Source organism: Prunus dulcis, chromosome 3 (genome assembly GCF_902201215.1).
Source record: "Prunus dulcis chromosome 3, ALMONDv2, whole genome shotgun sequence".
Classification (NCBI taxonomy): domain Eukaryota; kingdom Viridiplantae; phylum Streptophyta; class Magnoliopsida; order Rosales; family Rosaceae; genus Prunus; species Prunus dulcis.
Genome location: NC_047652.1, coordinates 2,245,429 through 2,260,525, shown reverse-complemented (window position 1 = coordinate 2,260,525; position 15,097 = coordinate 2,245,429). Strand labels below are relative to the sequence as shown.

The window sequence follows — 15,097 nt, the reverse complement described above, 5'->3', positions numbered from 1 at the left end:
TGTCATTTTGAAAATTCATAGAGGACTATCGAAGTACACTGGATATATAACATCCAAGACTTTTATAATCACATATATGAACCTGCAAAACACATAAGGCATCCAACTAGATTGAAAATGAGAACCCTTTTGTTTTACTGTAAGTGTAATAAAACAAAACAGTTCTTTGCTCACCCTTTAAGACTACCAAGGTCTCCTTTAATGACTCATTCATAGATTCAAACTGCAAAACATAATGCTAGCATGATCACAGTTTGGCCTTTATTCTATTTGTCATCCAGAAGCAGTAAATGCAAAACATTATATAAAAACAATTCAAATAAGTCTACTTTAAACAGAATCTGACTAGATAGAACTAGTTAACAAAATCAAAATAAAACATGACTGCAAGAACTCTAGCTCCCACTGACTCCCACTGACTTTAGGTATCAAAACTGAATTGCAATCCCATGCTTGCCACATGTCTGTGAAAAACATGATTAGGCAGCCCTTTATTCAAGGGGTCTGCAATCATAAAATCTGTGCCAATGTGACTTAGAGCAGTCTCTCCATCTCTGATCTTTTCCTTCGCAGATAAGAACTTTAAATGCAAATGCCTCATTCCACTTGATCTCTTATTTCCTTGTGCAAAATACACTGCTGCAGTATTGTCATTCCATAACTGAATCGGTCTCTGTATTGAATCCACAATTTTCAGCATTGACATGAAATTTTTAAGCCACACTGCCATTGAAGTGGCTTCATAAACTGCCAAGAACTCTGCTTGCATGGTGGAGGTTGAAACATACTGCTGTTTCATGCTCTTCCATGCCATTGCAGCACCTGCAAATAGAAAAACAACTCCTGATGTGCATTTCTTAGTATCCTGACATCCTGCAAAGTCTGCATCTGCATATCCTTCCAGCTGCAAATTTTCAACCTTTCTATAGACCAATTTGTACTCTTTAGTTCTTTGCACATACCTTAATACTTTCTTTCCTGCAATCCAATGTGCTTGACCTGGATTAGACTGAAATCTGCCAAGAACACTTATGTAGAATGCTAAGTCTGGCCTAGTGCAGACTTGTGCATACATCAGGCTTCCTACCAATGATGCATAGGGTTTGTCCTTCATCTCCTGTCTCTCTTGCTCAGTTTTAGGAGATTGTTCACTGCTCAATTTATCCCCTTTTGAGAAAGGAACATCGCATCCTGTACAATTTCCCATGTTAAACCTTTTAAGCACTTTCTCAATATATGCCTTTTGGCATAAACCAATCATTTTCCTTTCTCTGTCCCTACTGATTTCAATTCCCAGAACGTAGTTTGCCTATCCCAGATCACTCATATCAAAATGATTGGATAGCATCCCTTTAGTGTCATGCAACATAGACAGATTGCTACTTGCTAGAAGGATGTCATCCACGTATAGCAGCATAAAAATAAAATTCTTTCCATTGAATTTCATATAGATGCATTCATCTAATGGATTATCAATGAAGCCTTGGGACTTAACAACTTCATCAAATTTGAGATACCATTGTCTTGATGCCTGTTTTAGACCATATATTGATTTCTGCAGCTTGCACACTAAACTTTCTTCCCCTTTTGAGGCAAAACCATCTGGCTGCTTCATATATATTTCTTCAATTAGATCTCCATTTAGGAAGGCTGTCTTAACGTCCATTTGATGAAGATGCAGATCAAAATGAGCAACTAAAGCCATTATAACTCTAAATGAATCTTTAGTCGACACTGGAGAGAAAGTCTCATTGTAATCAACTCCTTCTTCTTGTGTGTAACCTTTTGCCACTAGTCTGGCTTTATACCTGTCTATTTGTCCTTGTGCATTTCTTTTAGTTTTATAGACCCACTTGCATCCTATAGGTTTGCATCCTGGTGGTAAAACTACTAGTTTCCATACCCCATTTTTGCTCATTGATTCTAGTTCAGATTCTATGGCTGCAGACCATTGTGTGCACTTGCTTCTTTCCATGGCTTGCTTGAAAGTTGCAGGGTCTTCATCAGTATTGATGTCATGTTCAGATTCTTGTAGATAAACAAAATAGTCATTGGACAAGGCCGGCCTCTTAGGCCTTTGTGACCTCCTGAGTTGTGGATTTGGAACCTGTACTGGTTGATCTGTCTGAACATCTTCTGCTGCAGTTTGTTGGTATTCTGTCACTTGTCCTTCTTCATTATTTCTTTCTTCATCCATTGGTGAGTCTTGGTTTTCTCCCAAGACATCAAGAGGTAAAATGGTAACATTTCTCATTTGATTCTCATCTGCAGTTTCCTTGTTTTCCAAAACCTCATCAAAATCAAAATCTATATCATCTAATCCTCCCTCTTCTTCTTCAATGAAGATTGCTCTTTGTGTTTCCACAAATCTTGTGTTATGCTTGGGACAATAAAACCTGTAACCTTTTGTCCTATCTGGATATCCTATGAAGAAACAACTCACAGTTTTGGAATCAAGTTTCTTCTGCATTGGATTGTATAATTTTTCCTCTGCCTTGCATCCCTAGGTTTTTAGATGAGCCAAACTAGGCTTTCTTTTGCTCCAGATTTCGTAGGGTATCTTGTTTGTAGCTTTGGTAGGTACTCTATTGACAAGATAATTTGCAGTTTTTAAAGCTTCTCCCCATAGAAAAGTAGGAAGCTTTGCACAACACATCATGCTTCTCACCATCTCTATTAAGGTTCTATTTCTCCTTTCTGAAACACCATTCTGTTGTGGTGTCCCAGGATTTGTATACTGTGCAATAATGCCCTCTTGCTGCAAAAAGTTTGCAAAAGGTCCTGGATTTCTTCCCCTTTCAGTGAACTTGCCATAGAACTCTCCTCCCCTATCTGATCTTACAACCTTTATCTTAGAATCCAGCTGGTTTTCTACTTCTGCTTTGTAGATTTTAAACATTTCCAGTGCTTTGGACTTTTCTGTTATCAGATACACATATCCATATCTTGAAAAATCATCTGTTAAGGTAATAAAATACCTGAAACCATCATGTGTATCAGCTGGGAAAGGTCCGCAAATATCTGTGTGTATTATCTCAAGTAGTTTTTCACTCCTTATCGCCCCTTTCTTTCTGAGATTTGTCAATTTTCCTTTTGCACATTCAATGCATGTTTTATCTTGTTCATGGTGGTTAAGTGGTGGAAGAATTGATTCTTTGCTTAAGAGATTCATTCTTTCTTTCGAGACATGTCCAAGTCTCTTATGCCATAGTGTGAAGGGTTCAGTATTACAAGGTCTTTTTGAACTTAACACATTTATCATCTCTGTACTTTGATTTGGCAATTTGCAGTTCAAACGAAACATCCCATCAATCAACAATCCATTACCAATAAAACTTTTATTTCTGAAAATGGAGAAACCAGACTCATCAAACTCAAACTGTAAGTTTGATTTTACAAGCTTGCTAACTGATAATAAGTTCCTTGTCATAGAAGGTACATAAACGACATCAACTAATTCCAAAACAAAACCTGACTCCAACTCAAGGCTAGCTAAACCAACAAAATCTACTCTAACTCTTTCTCCATTTCCCACGAACACCTTCAAGTCATCCTTGTTTGGCACCCTCTTTGTTTTGAATCCCTGCAGAGAGTTAGTTACATGAACTGTTGCACCACTATCTATCCACCATGAATTAGATAAAACTTCAACTGTATTAGATTCATAAATCACAGAGACATTTTCATGCTTACCTTTTCCCTTTTGCTTGTCCAACCAGCGTTTGTATCTTCTGCAGTCTCTCTTCAAATGCCCAAACTTCTTGCAGAAGAAACACTTCAAGCCTACTGGACCTATGCCCTTTGCAGTCTCATCTTTCCTTTGCTGCTTATCTGCATTCTTGTTTTTGGACCATTCCTTTGGTTTGAATTTTGTATCCTGCACCCAACACACTTGTTCTTTGCCTTTGTCTTTTCTAATACTTTGTTCTTCCTGCACACATATACCTATCAAATCAGCAACTGACCATATCTCCTTCTAGGCAATATAAGTGGTTTTCAACTGTCTGAATATGCTAGGTAGGGAGTTAATGGCGAAGTGCACCATCATGGTCTCATCTACATTGACTTTCAGGGCTTTCAGCTTGTTTCCTATCTCAACCATGTTTAGAATGTGAGTCCTTATGCAGCCTTCTCCATTGTATTTCATGTCTGTCAGCTGGCTCATGAGTGTGCCTATTTCAGCTTTCTTAGATCCTTGGAAGTTTTCTGCAATAGCTTCCATGAACTGCTTAGCATTCTCAGTTTCGATAATACTTCCTCTGACTTCTTCTGAAATAGACCTCCTCATGATCAGAATTGCCATTTTGTTAGCTTTAATCCACTTTGTATATTTTGCCTTAGTCTCAGCAGATGCATCATTAGCAGGTACTGATAGAGCTTCATCAATAAAAACCATCTCATAATCCAGAAGTCCAAGAGCAATTTCCACATCTTCTCTCCATTTCTTATAATTTGAGCCAGTGAGAGTTCGAATCGAGTTATGATTGACTATACATGTTTTAAAACAAGATAAGCACTTTATATAAACAACTTTCCCCAGGACTTTAATCAAACACACTTAACCACATCTTTGGACAGTAAATTAAGCATGCTTTTTTTGACACTGGAAAACGAATAGATATGAACTTCCTGAGAAAAAGATCTTCCACATCTTTAGACAGAAGAAAATCTTTCACTAATCCATTGTCATACCCCGGACCGGCTCCGCCGTAGCAAGATATTGTCCGCTTTGGGCCTGGTTACATTCTCACCAGCCCGCACGGTTTTGTTTCTGGGAGCTCACGAAGCAACTTCCCAGGGTGGTCACCCATCTTGGGATTGCTCCAGCCTCCAACTCGCTTAACTTCGGAGTTCCTACGAACCCGAAGCCAGTGAGCTCCCAAAAGGCCTCATCTAAGTTCAGAGTGGCGCAGCGGACTGGCCCAACTCCACCTAGCATGATATTGTCCGCTCTGGCACCCACGACTGGGCCCTCACGGGTTTGTTCCTGGGAGCTCACGGAGCAACTTCCCAGGATGGTGACCCCCTGGGAAGTTGCTCCGTGAGCTCCCATAAACAAATCCTTGCGGGCTGGTGAGAATGTAGCCAGCCCAAAGTGGACAATATCTTGCTACGGCGGAGCCGGTCCGGGGTGTGACAATTTGGTATCAGAGCCACTCTGCCGTGTGGTGCGAGTGTGCCGACGAGGACGTCGGATCCCTTAAGGGGGATGGATTGTAAGATCCCACATCGACCAAACGGAGAGGGGGTGATGTGCCTTATATGGCACACCTCGCATCCTGGGGTAAGCCCGGCCCAAAGCGGACAATATCGTGCTAGAGTGGGGCCCACCACCTTAGACGAGGCCTTTTGGGAGCTCACTGGCTTCGGAGTACTGGGAACTCCGAAGTTAAGCGAGTGGGAGGCTGGAGCAATCCCAGGATGGGTGACCACCCTGGGAAGTTGTTCCGTGAGCTCCCAAGAACAAAACCGTGCGGGCTGGTGAGAATGTAGCCAGGCCCAAAGCGGACAATATCGTGCTACAAAGAGGAAATCATCAAGAGAAGACCAAACACAAATTGGTTCATATCTTTGCTTCAAGGGTAATTAGATCTTATCATTTCTCTTAAACTTTCCATTTATGAAAAACATGTCAATATTCATGGCTTAAGATACTTGGAAGAAGTTTTGTTTTTAAATTTAAACAACCACCATAGACTTCCGCCGCGATTAATTTAATTTATATTCAAATGAACTTCTTTAAAATGTTTTAAATCCTACACTTTGGTCCTCCTTTTACTCTCTCTCTCTCTCTCTCTAGGTAAGAAGTCATTCTCTTGAAAATGAGTTTTTCAAATGGCATTTGAAAATCTGCTTTCATGAGTTTTGAAATATGCATCTAATATATTCACACACTTCTTCTTTCCCAAAAAGATTTGAGAGCTTGCTCATATAGCTTTTGCACCACATTTTTTTAAGAAGTCATGTCTTTTGAAAACGAGTTTTTAAATCTGCATTTGAAAATTACTTTATTATTTTTTAAATCTGCATCTACAAAACAACATATACATCATCTAGATCTTGGTCAGATTCTAAATTGATTTCTTCAAGAGTATGATTCTTGAAAAAATTGATCTTGTTATTTGGAATCCAAGTTTCTTGTTCCTATTAGGATTTGAGTTGTGTAAGCCGGTGTCATGGGATGAACGAGCTGAAGAGGAAGCTTTCATTGTCATGAAGGACTTGCTGCAACCTTTACTAAGTTAGAAAGGAAGGTTGAACAGAGGAGGTATATCTTGTTTCCTAAATAGACCTAAGATTTTTCCCAAGTTTTTCCCAATGGTGGGTTTCTTGATGAATAATTTTATGGGTTTGATTTTCTTGATAACTTGACTAGTCATATCCTGCTGAGCATTTCCTTATTGCTGCCATGAATGTTCACACAACTTTCACTTTAGTTGTTGCTAGCACAGGGGATGCCTAGATTAAAGAGTCCTTATGAGTGTCTAGGTTGTCACGTAGTCATCTTTCAGGTTCGCAAGGGCTTGAGAATTGATTGATGAATGGATGTGTATTATGCTATGTGTTCTTAGGTTTATGACTAGTTATATTGCTACTAGGAACATTTGATTATTGTTGTCTTAGATCTGTCCATTGGGGTTTTCAATATACCCCCTTCACCTAAGTACAAAGTTAAGTTAGTTTCTTGACATGGCACGTCACATCCCGAGATCGGCTCCGCCGAAGCACGATATTGTCCGCTTTGGGCCCCCCTCTCTGCCCTCACGGTTTTGTTTCTGAGAGCTCAGGAGCAACTTCCCAGTGGGTCACCCATCCTGAGATTGCTCTAGCCCCCAAATCGCTTAACTTCGAAATTCTCATGACTCCGAAGCCAGTGAGCTCCCAAAAGGCCTCGTGCTAGATGAAGGCAGGCATGTACATATAAGGCACATTACCCCCTCTCCGTTAGTCGATGTGGGATGTTACCGCACATATGTGGAGCCTACATATCCAATAAAACAATACCACATGGATTTAAATGGAAAACAAATATTTTTAACATGATTTAAAATTTAAAAATCATAGAAAAAGAAGAAAATGTATTTATTTTAAAATTTAAATTCCATTTATATATTTATAATTAAAAAAACCACAACTCTCTATCTCTCTCTCTCTCTCTCTCTATATATGCTTCCTCTATCTCAACTCTTCAAAGGCTCGATCAGATTTAATTTCCACAAAAATGCTATAAAGAGAGTTCTAAAGATATTCATTGTGAAACAACTTTAGCATGTTATAAAAGAATAATATATCACAAATATGCTTATTTGTTGTAAATGTGGATGGGCCACAGGGTGAGAGTGAAAAGCAAAAAATTATGGAGAAGTGAAGATTTTGTGATGAACTTATACACTAGGTACAACAACGTAAGGAAAAATGAGTCGGTGCATTTCGTCTACGCAATGTATTTGAGAAGCATCAGATTCCCTTTTCTCCATTCTTCTCGGCCCATGGCCTTCACACCATGTATTTTAGTTTTGGTAGTTTTAAGGGTTAATAAATTCTTTAAAATGGTTAATTTATCAACCAATTAAATGATTTGTTCATCATGTGGGTGATTTTGGCATTCATGGGGTTTGGGTAACTTTGTTTGATGAATTGATAGGAAAAATTTCCACAATACTAGAATTGTTTCATTTTTCGGGAACAGTTTATCAAACACAATTAATAATAATATCCAAAAAAATTTCACACCCGTAAATATGTAACCCACTGTATTATATTGCCCACGTCACATGCAAAAAAATTTGTTATGAATTTACAATACTAAACACTCATATGTAACCATACACGCACAGGTTTGGTAGAACAATGAGCAAACATTCTCACTACATATGGGGGCAAAATTGGTCTAAGACCCTAAATAAATAAACAAAATTCTCATACGTACCCTAAATATACATACTTAATATTGAGTTTCAAATAGTGCTTTCAGATTGTAAGACGTAGTGGAATTGGAAGTTCCACTCCAGAATTGCTTGGCAAACTGCTGAAAGACCCTTTCAGTTGGATGACCAGAGTCAAAGAAGACATATTCACTAGCATTATGACACAGGTGATACTCTTTCACCTCTCTCTTCCCTCCACAGCTATAAATGCCTCCATATGGACCACTTCCACAGCATGCTACTTTCCCTTCCTCAAAACCTTTGTCGATCACAAAACAAAAATTCAACATTAATTCCTTATTTCTATATTAAATGTCATCAAATTCACGGTTTGACAATATAAATTTAATTCATACGAAGATTTTTCCAAGATATATACGTACCATATTTAGAGGGGTGATTTATTCTTTCTATTAAAAACTCGTAAATTTGGGAAAGTGAGTATCTGAATCCCTTGAGCTCACTCTCTAGCTTCTGCAGGAGTTTGGAAATTGCTTTGTTGTGTAGTTTTACGTATGGTGTAATTTCTTCAAAGCAGGCACCACTTTCTCCCTGTACAATTGCTCTTGAATATGGTAAACAGCCAAGAGGATCAAGGCCAAGAAACCCAAAATTCCTTCCTCCTTCCATATATATTTCCTAATTCGTCAAAATGAATATTTCGTTTGTTAATACTATATCCATCATGCATGCACAACAATATTATGTAATTAATACATTTTTTTTTTTTAAAGTATGTACTAGCTAGGAATTTACTTTGATTACTGCACTGATGTTGGCTATCACCAGGCCTACAAATTCCTCATGAGAGTAGGATCGAAGCACGCTGGAGTTTGTCTCGAATGGGAAAATATAATCGTTGCCTCCGACGCTAAACAAGTAAACGGCTCTTGAGAGCAGAGCCTTGGCTTCTTCATCCCCTAGTTTCTGCCTCAGCAACCTCTTGACCCTTTGGAAATATGAGAGTTGAGAATGAAGGTCTATCACCTGAAAGAGGGTTAAGGTTTGAGAAAACTAAGTAACCATTTTCATAAGGGTCATAGTTTTCAGAAGGAAAAAAAAAAGTTCTAATTAATGTTTGAGCCTTCTATTCAATGTGTGGTTGGGTAGTTTACAAGTACATGTCTATTCTAAATATAAACTCATGCCAAGACTAGGCAAGTCTTGTGGAAGCATTGACTTGCTAGATGTACCACATGTTTTCTACTAGATTGGTTGGTGTACCACATCTCTATAAAAGGTGCATTGAACCCAATCATATGATAAATGTGGTGTAAGAAATGGGTGACCTATATATGCATTATGACTTTTCTTGTACAGTGTATCGGTAATTTCCATTATAGAAAAACTAATTGACGAAGGAAATGTATGCACTAAACTAACTCTTGATTTAGTGGTATTTCGATTCCTAATCAAAGTTTCGAATCCCTCCTTCCCCAGTGATTAAATAAAAATAAACAAAAAATTCATGCAAAATGATTTCACACATACCAAACCTTGGCTAGTTTCAACCAGAGCACCAGCTCCTGCAGATGCAAAGTTTGCTCCATACATAAATTGATGACTACCGGGTTGTAGATACGGTGGAATAAACGGCAACTCTGCATACTCAGCTGCAACAGCAAAATACTTAACTTTCAATTACCTGGTAACATTTCGGATTCTTTACTATAAGACACCATTTCTATGAGTTCGTGTAAAGTATGTATATCTCTTACCAATAAAATCTGAAATTAGACGACCGTCCGAAAATCGACCGGTCGGGTACTTGAAGAAAGTTTCACCATATGGCCAATAATTTGCCCGCAGAGTAGTGTTGATATAGTTGTTATTCCCAGCATCAAAGTATGAATCACCAAAGAAGAAAAGGGGTACATGTTTGTCAAACCCAAGATGGCCTTGGCTTTGGGTTGCCATGAGAAGAAGGCTAATGCTTGTACAAAATGCGAAGACAGAGACTTGGAAGCTTATATTTGCCATACTTTTTTACTTTTTTTCTTCTTTTTTATTTTTTTGCTTTGTTCTGAATTGCTAGATTCGATCTTCAACTTATCTTGAATTGCTATTTATAAGGACATTTGGAGGCTCCATGCGTATAAAAATCAATGACCTTTTCCTTTTTTTGTGTATAAAAATCAAGTACATACCTAGTCTCTTTAAAAAGTCCAAATCAAAACAATCCAGAAGGAAGATACGTAAGCAAACAAATATTTTACTCTATCGCATTTAAATTTGTTTCTCCACCACCTTCTTCTCAGACTTTAAAATATTATTGTTTTCAGTTTTATATGTTTGATATGGCCTTTTTTTTATTTATAGAAATTACCATTCTTTGAAGTTCGTCAACAAGACCTACTAGAATAACAGTTTAAGTAGAAATGGCCGGAAATGCGAGGCAATCGTGGCATGTAGAGGACCGTTACTTAGAGCATCTTCAAGGAAACTGTCAAATGTAAACTGTTAAATTTGAATTTAATGATTTTTGTGGCACTTTGGAAAAATTTAACTCCATCCGAAATACTAAATATCATATTATTTTATTATATTTTTAAAAACAAATTGGGCATATATGATGCATAAAATGTTTAAAAGAGAGTAAATGATAGTGGGGTTCATTACTAAAAAATATTAAAATAACATTTGACATGAAGCTTTTTGATATGTTATTTTTGACATATCTCTTTCAGCCTTCAAATCCATGTAGGATTTGACTACACAGTTGGAGCAACTTTAACATTTAATTTTTACTATTTCATGTCCATGTGGCAATTTGACATATCGGTTGGAGATGCTCTTACATTAGTGTAGTCAATCGAGTACTTCAAATCTTAAATCGAATATAGTTTTTATTCCCTATTCCAATCAAATACCGAATACAAAAATCAAGCTATGTCTTAAGGGATTAGGTGAGTGTCTCTACACATGCAGGCTCGATCATCGAATTTTTAAAGTTGTATTTAAGTAATCTTTAAACAGACACATTCAGCTGTTGTTGACGGGTTAGAAAAGAAAAAGTGCAAATTAAATCTTTCCAACTGTTTCTTCTTCTTTCTAACATTTTCAATTGATGGACATTACAAATTTAAATTTATACAAAAAAGGCAATAGACTCAAATTATAAGTACTTAGCAACTTGTTCATATCTTAAAAATGAGTAATCAATCAAAGACGAGAAATCCTCGAACATCACTGAGGACGGCTTCATCTATTTTTTTATACACACACAACTACTCCTTGAAAACTAATAAAGTTTTTTTCTTTTTGTATAAAAAAGTTTAAAACTATTGTGACATATTTAATAATTTTGATAATTTTGGGTGTTTATCTCGACAGTTTTACTTGAAAAATATAATTAAATATAATTTATAATTTCGTAACAAGACATTTACACTTTTAATCATAGTTCTTCCAGAAGCAAAGACTTATTTTGGCTGCGGTGGTCAACCAAAGTAGCAAAAGATACATGTCTAAACTTCAATTGCAGCTAAGCTGCTCCATCTAATTTTAATTTTAATTTACCAAAGATTGAAATGTTCAAAGTCACATGTTATAATTCTGGTGGAATACCACTTCAAAAAAGACTAATAATTTAATATTTAATATGTCACGATTTGTGATTTGATGCAATGATTTAATTAGAAGCCTTGGAGGAAGAGATCCTTGAGACTGTATAGACCCGTGGCATTGGAGTCCCATGGCCGACCACTCCACATTTGACTGGCCAATTGCTTGTAGACCTTTTCAGTGAGATGGAGAGAATCCCAGAACACATGTTCATTTGGATTCTCACACAATTCAAACTCCTTCACTATTCTTTTTCCTCCACAGCTGAACACCCCTCTATACTGCCCTGTACCACAGCATGCTGTTTTTCCTTCCTTGAAACCTTCCACCACAAACAATTACAACATTCAACATTAATTTGCAGCACAAATTGATGAGCAAATAAGTTTGCACAAACAGAAGCGTTTTGTTGAAAACGCATAAGTACTTCCTACACAAATCATTCCCAAACGAGTCCGTACGCTGATTAAAAGAACAAGAACATGAGCTTCTAAATGCACCCAACAATTTGATCAGTACACTGATCCAGAAAATTTGCTCAACTTTACTTTATTGAAAAAGAAAAGTGAAAACAAAAGGAGACCAGCAATATTTTTTGAAAATTGTTAAGTATAGTCTCCCACATGCACGTTGGTGACTCTAAATCATTGATGCATTGTAAATTCCACTTACATTAACGGCAGAGAGTAACCCGGTCGAACGTTGAGGACTATCCCAAGCACTATTTTGTCATTGGTACGCTCAAGGTCAAAAAAGAATTTGGTCCACCACCAAATTATTGGACCTGTTGGTCCACCAGACACCTAACACTAGTACAAGGGATTGTCTTATCGGCCTGGCCCACTTCCCTCACTGGCAAGAATAAGCATGGTCCAGGCCCTATTTTCAACAATGTACTGAAAACTCTGGTGATTATGATTAGACAGAAGACTTAGGACCCATATGTTTATCCAATCAATGGATTGATAAGACAATTTTTATGATGATTGGCGTGGATTGAGTACGTACCATATTCCGAGGGATGTCTGGTTCTCTGCCTAAGATTCCCGCTCAGGTCGTAGAGTGAATATTTGAAACCCTCCAACTGGTTTCCTAGTTGAATCACAAGTTTGGAGAGAGCGTCGTTGTGTAACTTGGCAAGTGATGAAACTTCTTCTAAGCAGCTACCATTGTTTTCTGGCTTGATTATTCTCATGCCCGGAAGACAACCCAAGGGCGGCAAGTTGATGAACCCAAATTTCCTACCCCCACCAGCATAAATTTCCTGCGAATTTCACACCCAATCATAATATATAAGAGTCAAACATGTGCACTCTATATATGTTATGTTATCGCATACCAATCAGCATCACTGATTAAATAGCATCATGTGGAAATATGCCGTTTCGACCAACAACATAACATATCAGATTATTTGAAAACAAAACATTTCTTGAAAAATAAACTAATAATTAATTCATACTTGGATAACGCTTGTCAAGTTGCCAATGACCATTCCAATATATTGTGATTTAGAGTAGGACTTCAATATGGGGGAATTGGTTAGGAAAGGGCTGATGTAATCGTTGGTTCCAATGCTAAACAAGTAGATGGCTCTTGAAAGTGTCACTTTGGCTTCAACATCGCCTAACTTGTGTCTGAACCACTTCTCTACCTTCTTATAATACTTCAGTTGTGTTTTAAGATCAATGACCTGAAATAGGAGAATATGGAAGTTCCATAACTATTTTGCTACACTTTCTGAGTCTAAAGTAGATACAACAATACTTAAAACTTTTTATTTTCTCGACTCTCATATATGAAAGGGCTTATTTTAAACGTTTTGTACTTTGAGAATTTCTTAGATGCAACGGTTGTAATATGACTTCACGTAACTAATAATAAGATGACGAGTAATTATTGTTACGGGGCCTTTACATTATTTAAATTCAAAACTCTTTTGAGATCACACCGATGTAAATTATACGAGTATGGAATCCATTAGCAATGATTACGTGATATTTCGTTATTAGTTTCTTGTATCATATCAGTATGATGAGGTGATACAACCGTTGCATGTACCTACGACTTTCTCGATTTTCTTACTTCTTATCAAGTTAATACAAAAGCTAACAATTAAGACAAAAGAAAGGGGAAACATCATGAAATGTCAACTTCATACCAAATAGCATGGCAGTATCATTCTCTCTCAAATGTAAAACTTACATACCGACCCTTGAAACGTCTCAACCAGAGCACCAGCCCCAGAAGATGCAAAATTCACCCCATCATAATATTGGTGAAAGCCCGGTTGAAGAAAGGGAGGAACAAATGGCAGGTGAGCATACTCAGCTGCAAATTATATAAAATAATATACAAAATATTAGATAAGATCATGATTAATTAACTATAAGCAGACAAAACAAAAATCTCTGTTAGATTAGCTAACCAAAAGTGGACTTGTACAACCAAGGACCACATTATAAAAGATTTGCAAATCTCACCAATAAAGTCTGACATCAAACGTCCGTCGGAGAATCTTCCAGTTGGAAACTTGAAGTAGGTTTCTCCATAAGGCCAGAAGTTGGCCTGGTCAAGAGTTGTGGTGTTGATGTAATTGTTGTTGCCAGAGTCTAAGTAAGAGTCTCCAAATATGAAGAAGGCAGCTTGCTGCTTTGAGTGCCAAGATTTGCTTCCGCCGCAAGTCGAGATTGCTAAAGCTACCTGAAGAAGGAAAAAGAGAGAGACAGAGCTTGGCTTTGCCATGGCTGCAGACTTGTTGATCACCACATATATTTTACATCAATGTCGAGCAAATATATCTGAGCCACAAAATATATACAGAAAACTTTGTTTTTTAATCTCTCTGAAATTTGGATGAGTAATATAAAATCATCTTTCCTAAATGCAAAAGTTTGGGCTAGTCTACTCCACTCAATATGAGTTTTAAAGGGTTTTATTTGATCATCATATATGTGAAATTATACATCCGGCTGATGAATAAGAAAAGACTTCTTCTCCAACTACATGAATTGCAAAAGTCAAAGGAATTTGAGAATTTGAAAATATCCATTTTGTGAAAAAAAAAAATTATTAAAAGAAAAATATCGCTCAAACTAGTACTTGGCGTTGAACTTTGAACGAGATATTTTTTTCTTTTTTCTAATAGCCAAAGAAATATTATTGCAGAGGCACTGCAAAGTATTCAGCTAGCAGCCAACACGGGTTGGCTCAATCCCTGAATTGTGACACTCCATCAGTATTTGAGTCCAGTTGCCAGCAATAGTGTGTTTGGTGGGTAATCTGTAAAATTCTTATGTAAATCCATATATATGGCTGCAGGGCATACGGGCCCTTGCGTAGGTCCTTCCTGCTAAAGGTCTGGGGTTTGCCCTGATCCTGGGTGTGGGGGTAATCTCTCCTTCCCCTAAAAAAAAAGTTTTCAGCTAGCAATTTGCAAATAAAAATACGACATCAAGAAGAAAAAAAAAAAAATAGTGTGTCGGCGGATTGGTGGGTGTGAACGTGTTGAGTTGTACTGATGTCCCCTACTAATTCGAGAAGTCAATTGCTCTTCGAGGCGATATTAGAAACAATCAAACTTTGATTCTAAGGATTGCAAACAT

At 37.3% G+C, this 15,097-nt stretch overlaps 2 protein-coding genes across 2 annotated transcripts; both read right to left on the bottom strand.

Moving 5' to 3' along the window:
* Positions 1-7,837: 7,837 nt before the first annotated feature.
* LOC117622635 (GDSL esterase/lipase 2-like) lies at positions 7,838-9,908 on the bottom strand. The gene is made up of 5 exons (XM_034353378.1): positions 9,647-9,908; positions 9,420-9,541; positions 8,685-8,915; positions 8,312-8,567; positions 7,838-8,187 (listed from the first exon to the last, which is right to left on the bottom strand). The coding sequence occupies exons 1-5, from the start codon at positions 9,906-9,908 to the stop codon at positions 7,946-7,948; spliced, it is 1,113 nt and encodes a 370-aa protein (XP_034209269.1). The 3' UTR covers positions 7,838-7,945.
* Positions 9,909-11,415: 1,507 nt separating this feature from the next.
* On the bottom strand, positions 11,416-14,820 carry LOC117622314 (GDSL esterase/lipase 5). Its single transcript, XM_034352958.1, has 5 exons — positions 13,976-14,820; positions 13,702-13,823; positions 12,955-13,185; positions 12,501-12,756; positions 11,416-11,814 (listed from the first exon to the last, which is right to left on the bottom strand). Exons 1-5 carry the CDS (start codon positions 14,235-14,237, stop codon positions 11,564-11,566), a joined length of 1,122 nt encoding a protein of 373 aa, XP_034208849.1. The 5' UTR covers positions 14,238-14,820; the 3' UTR covers positions 11,416-11,563.
* Between the last annotated feature and the right edge of the window lie 277 nt (positions 14,821-15,097).

What these genes read in the sequence shown, in the direction of transcription:
- LOC117622635 (XM_034353378.1), bottom strand. Translation starts at nt 9,908, where the DNA reads ATGGCAAATATAAGCTTCCAAGTCTCTGTCTTCGCATTTTGTACAAGC. An exon ending in TCTAATTTCAGATTTTATTG is followed by an intron (nt 9,542 to 9,646) that starts GTAAGAGATATA and finishes TTGCTGTTGCAG; the next exon opens with CTGAGTATGCAGAGTTGCCG. An exon ending in TTGAAACTAGCCAAGGTTTG is followed by an intron (nt 8,916 to 9,419) that starts GTATGTGTGAAA and finishes ACCCTCTTTCAG; the next exon opens with GTGATAGACCTTCATTCTCA.
- LOC117622314 (XM_034352958.1), bottom strand. Translation starts at nt 14,237, where the DNA reads ATGGCAAAGCCAAGCTCTGTCTCTCTCTTTTTCCTTCTTCAGGTAGCT. An exon ending in TTTGATGTCAGACTTTATTG is followed by an intron (nt 13,824 to 13,975) that starts GTGAGATTTGCA and finishes TATAATTTGCAG; the next exon opens with CTGAGTATGCTCACCTGCCA. An exon ending in ACTTGACAAGCGTTATCCAA is followed by an intron (nt 12,757 to 12,954) that starts GTATGAATTAAT and finishes TGAAATTCGCAG; the next exon opens with GAAATTTATGCTGGTGGGGG.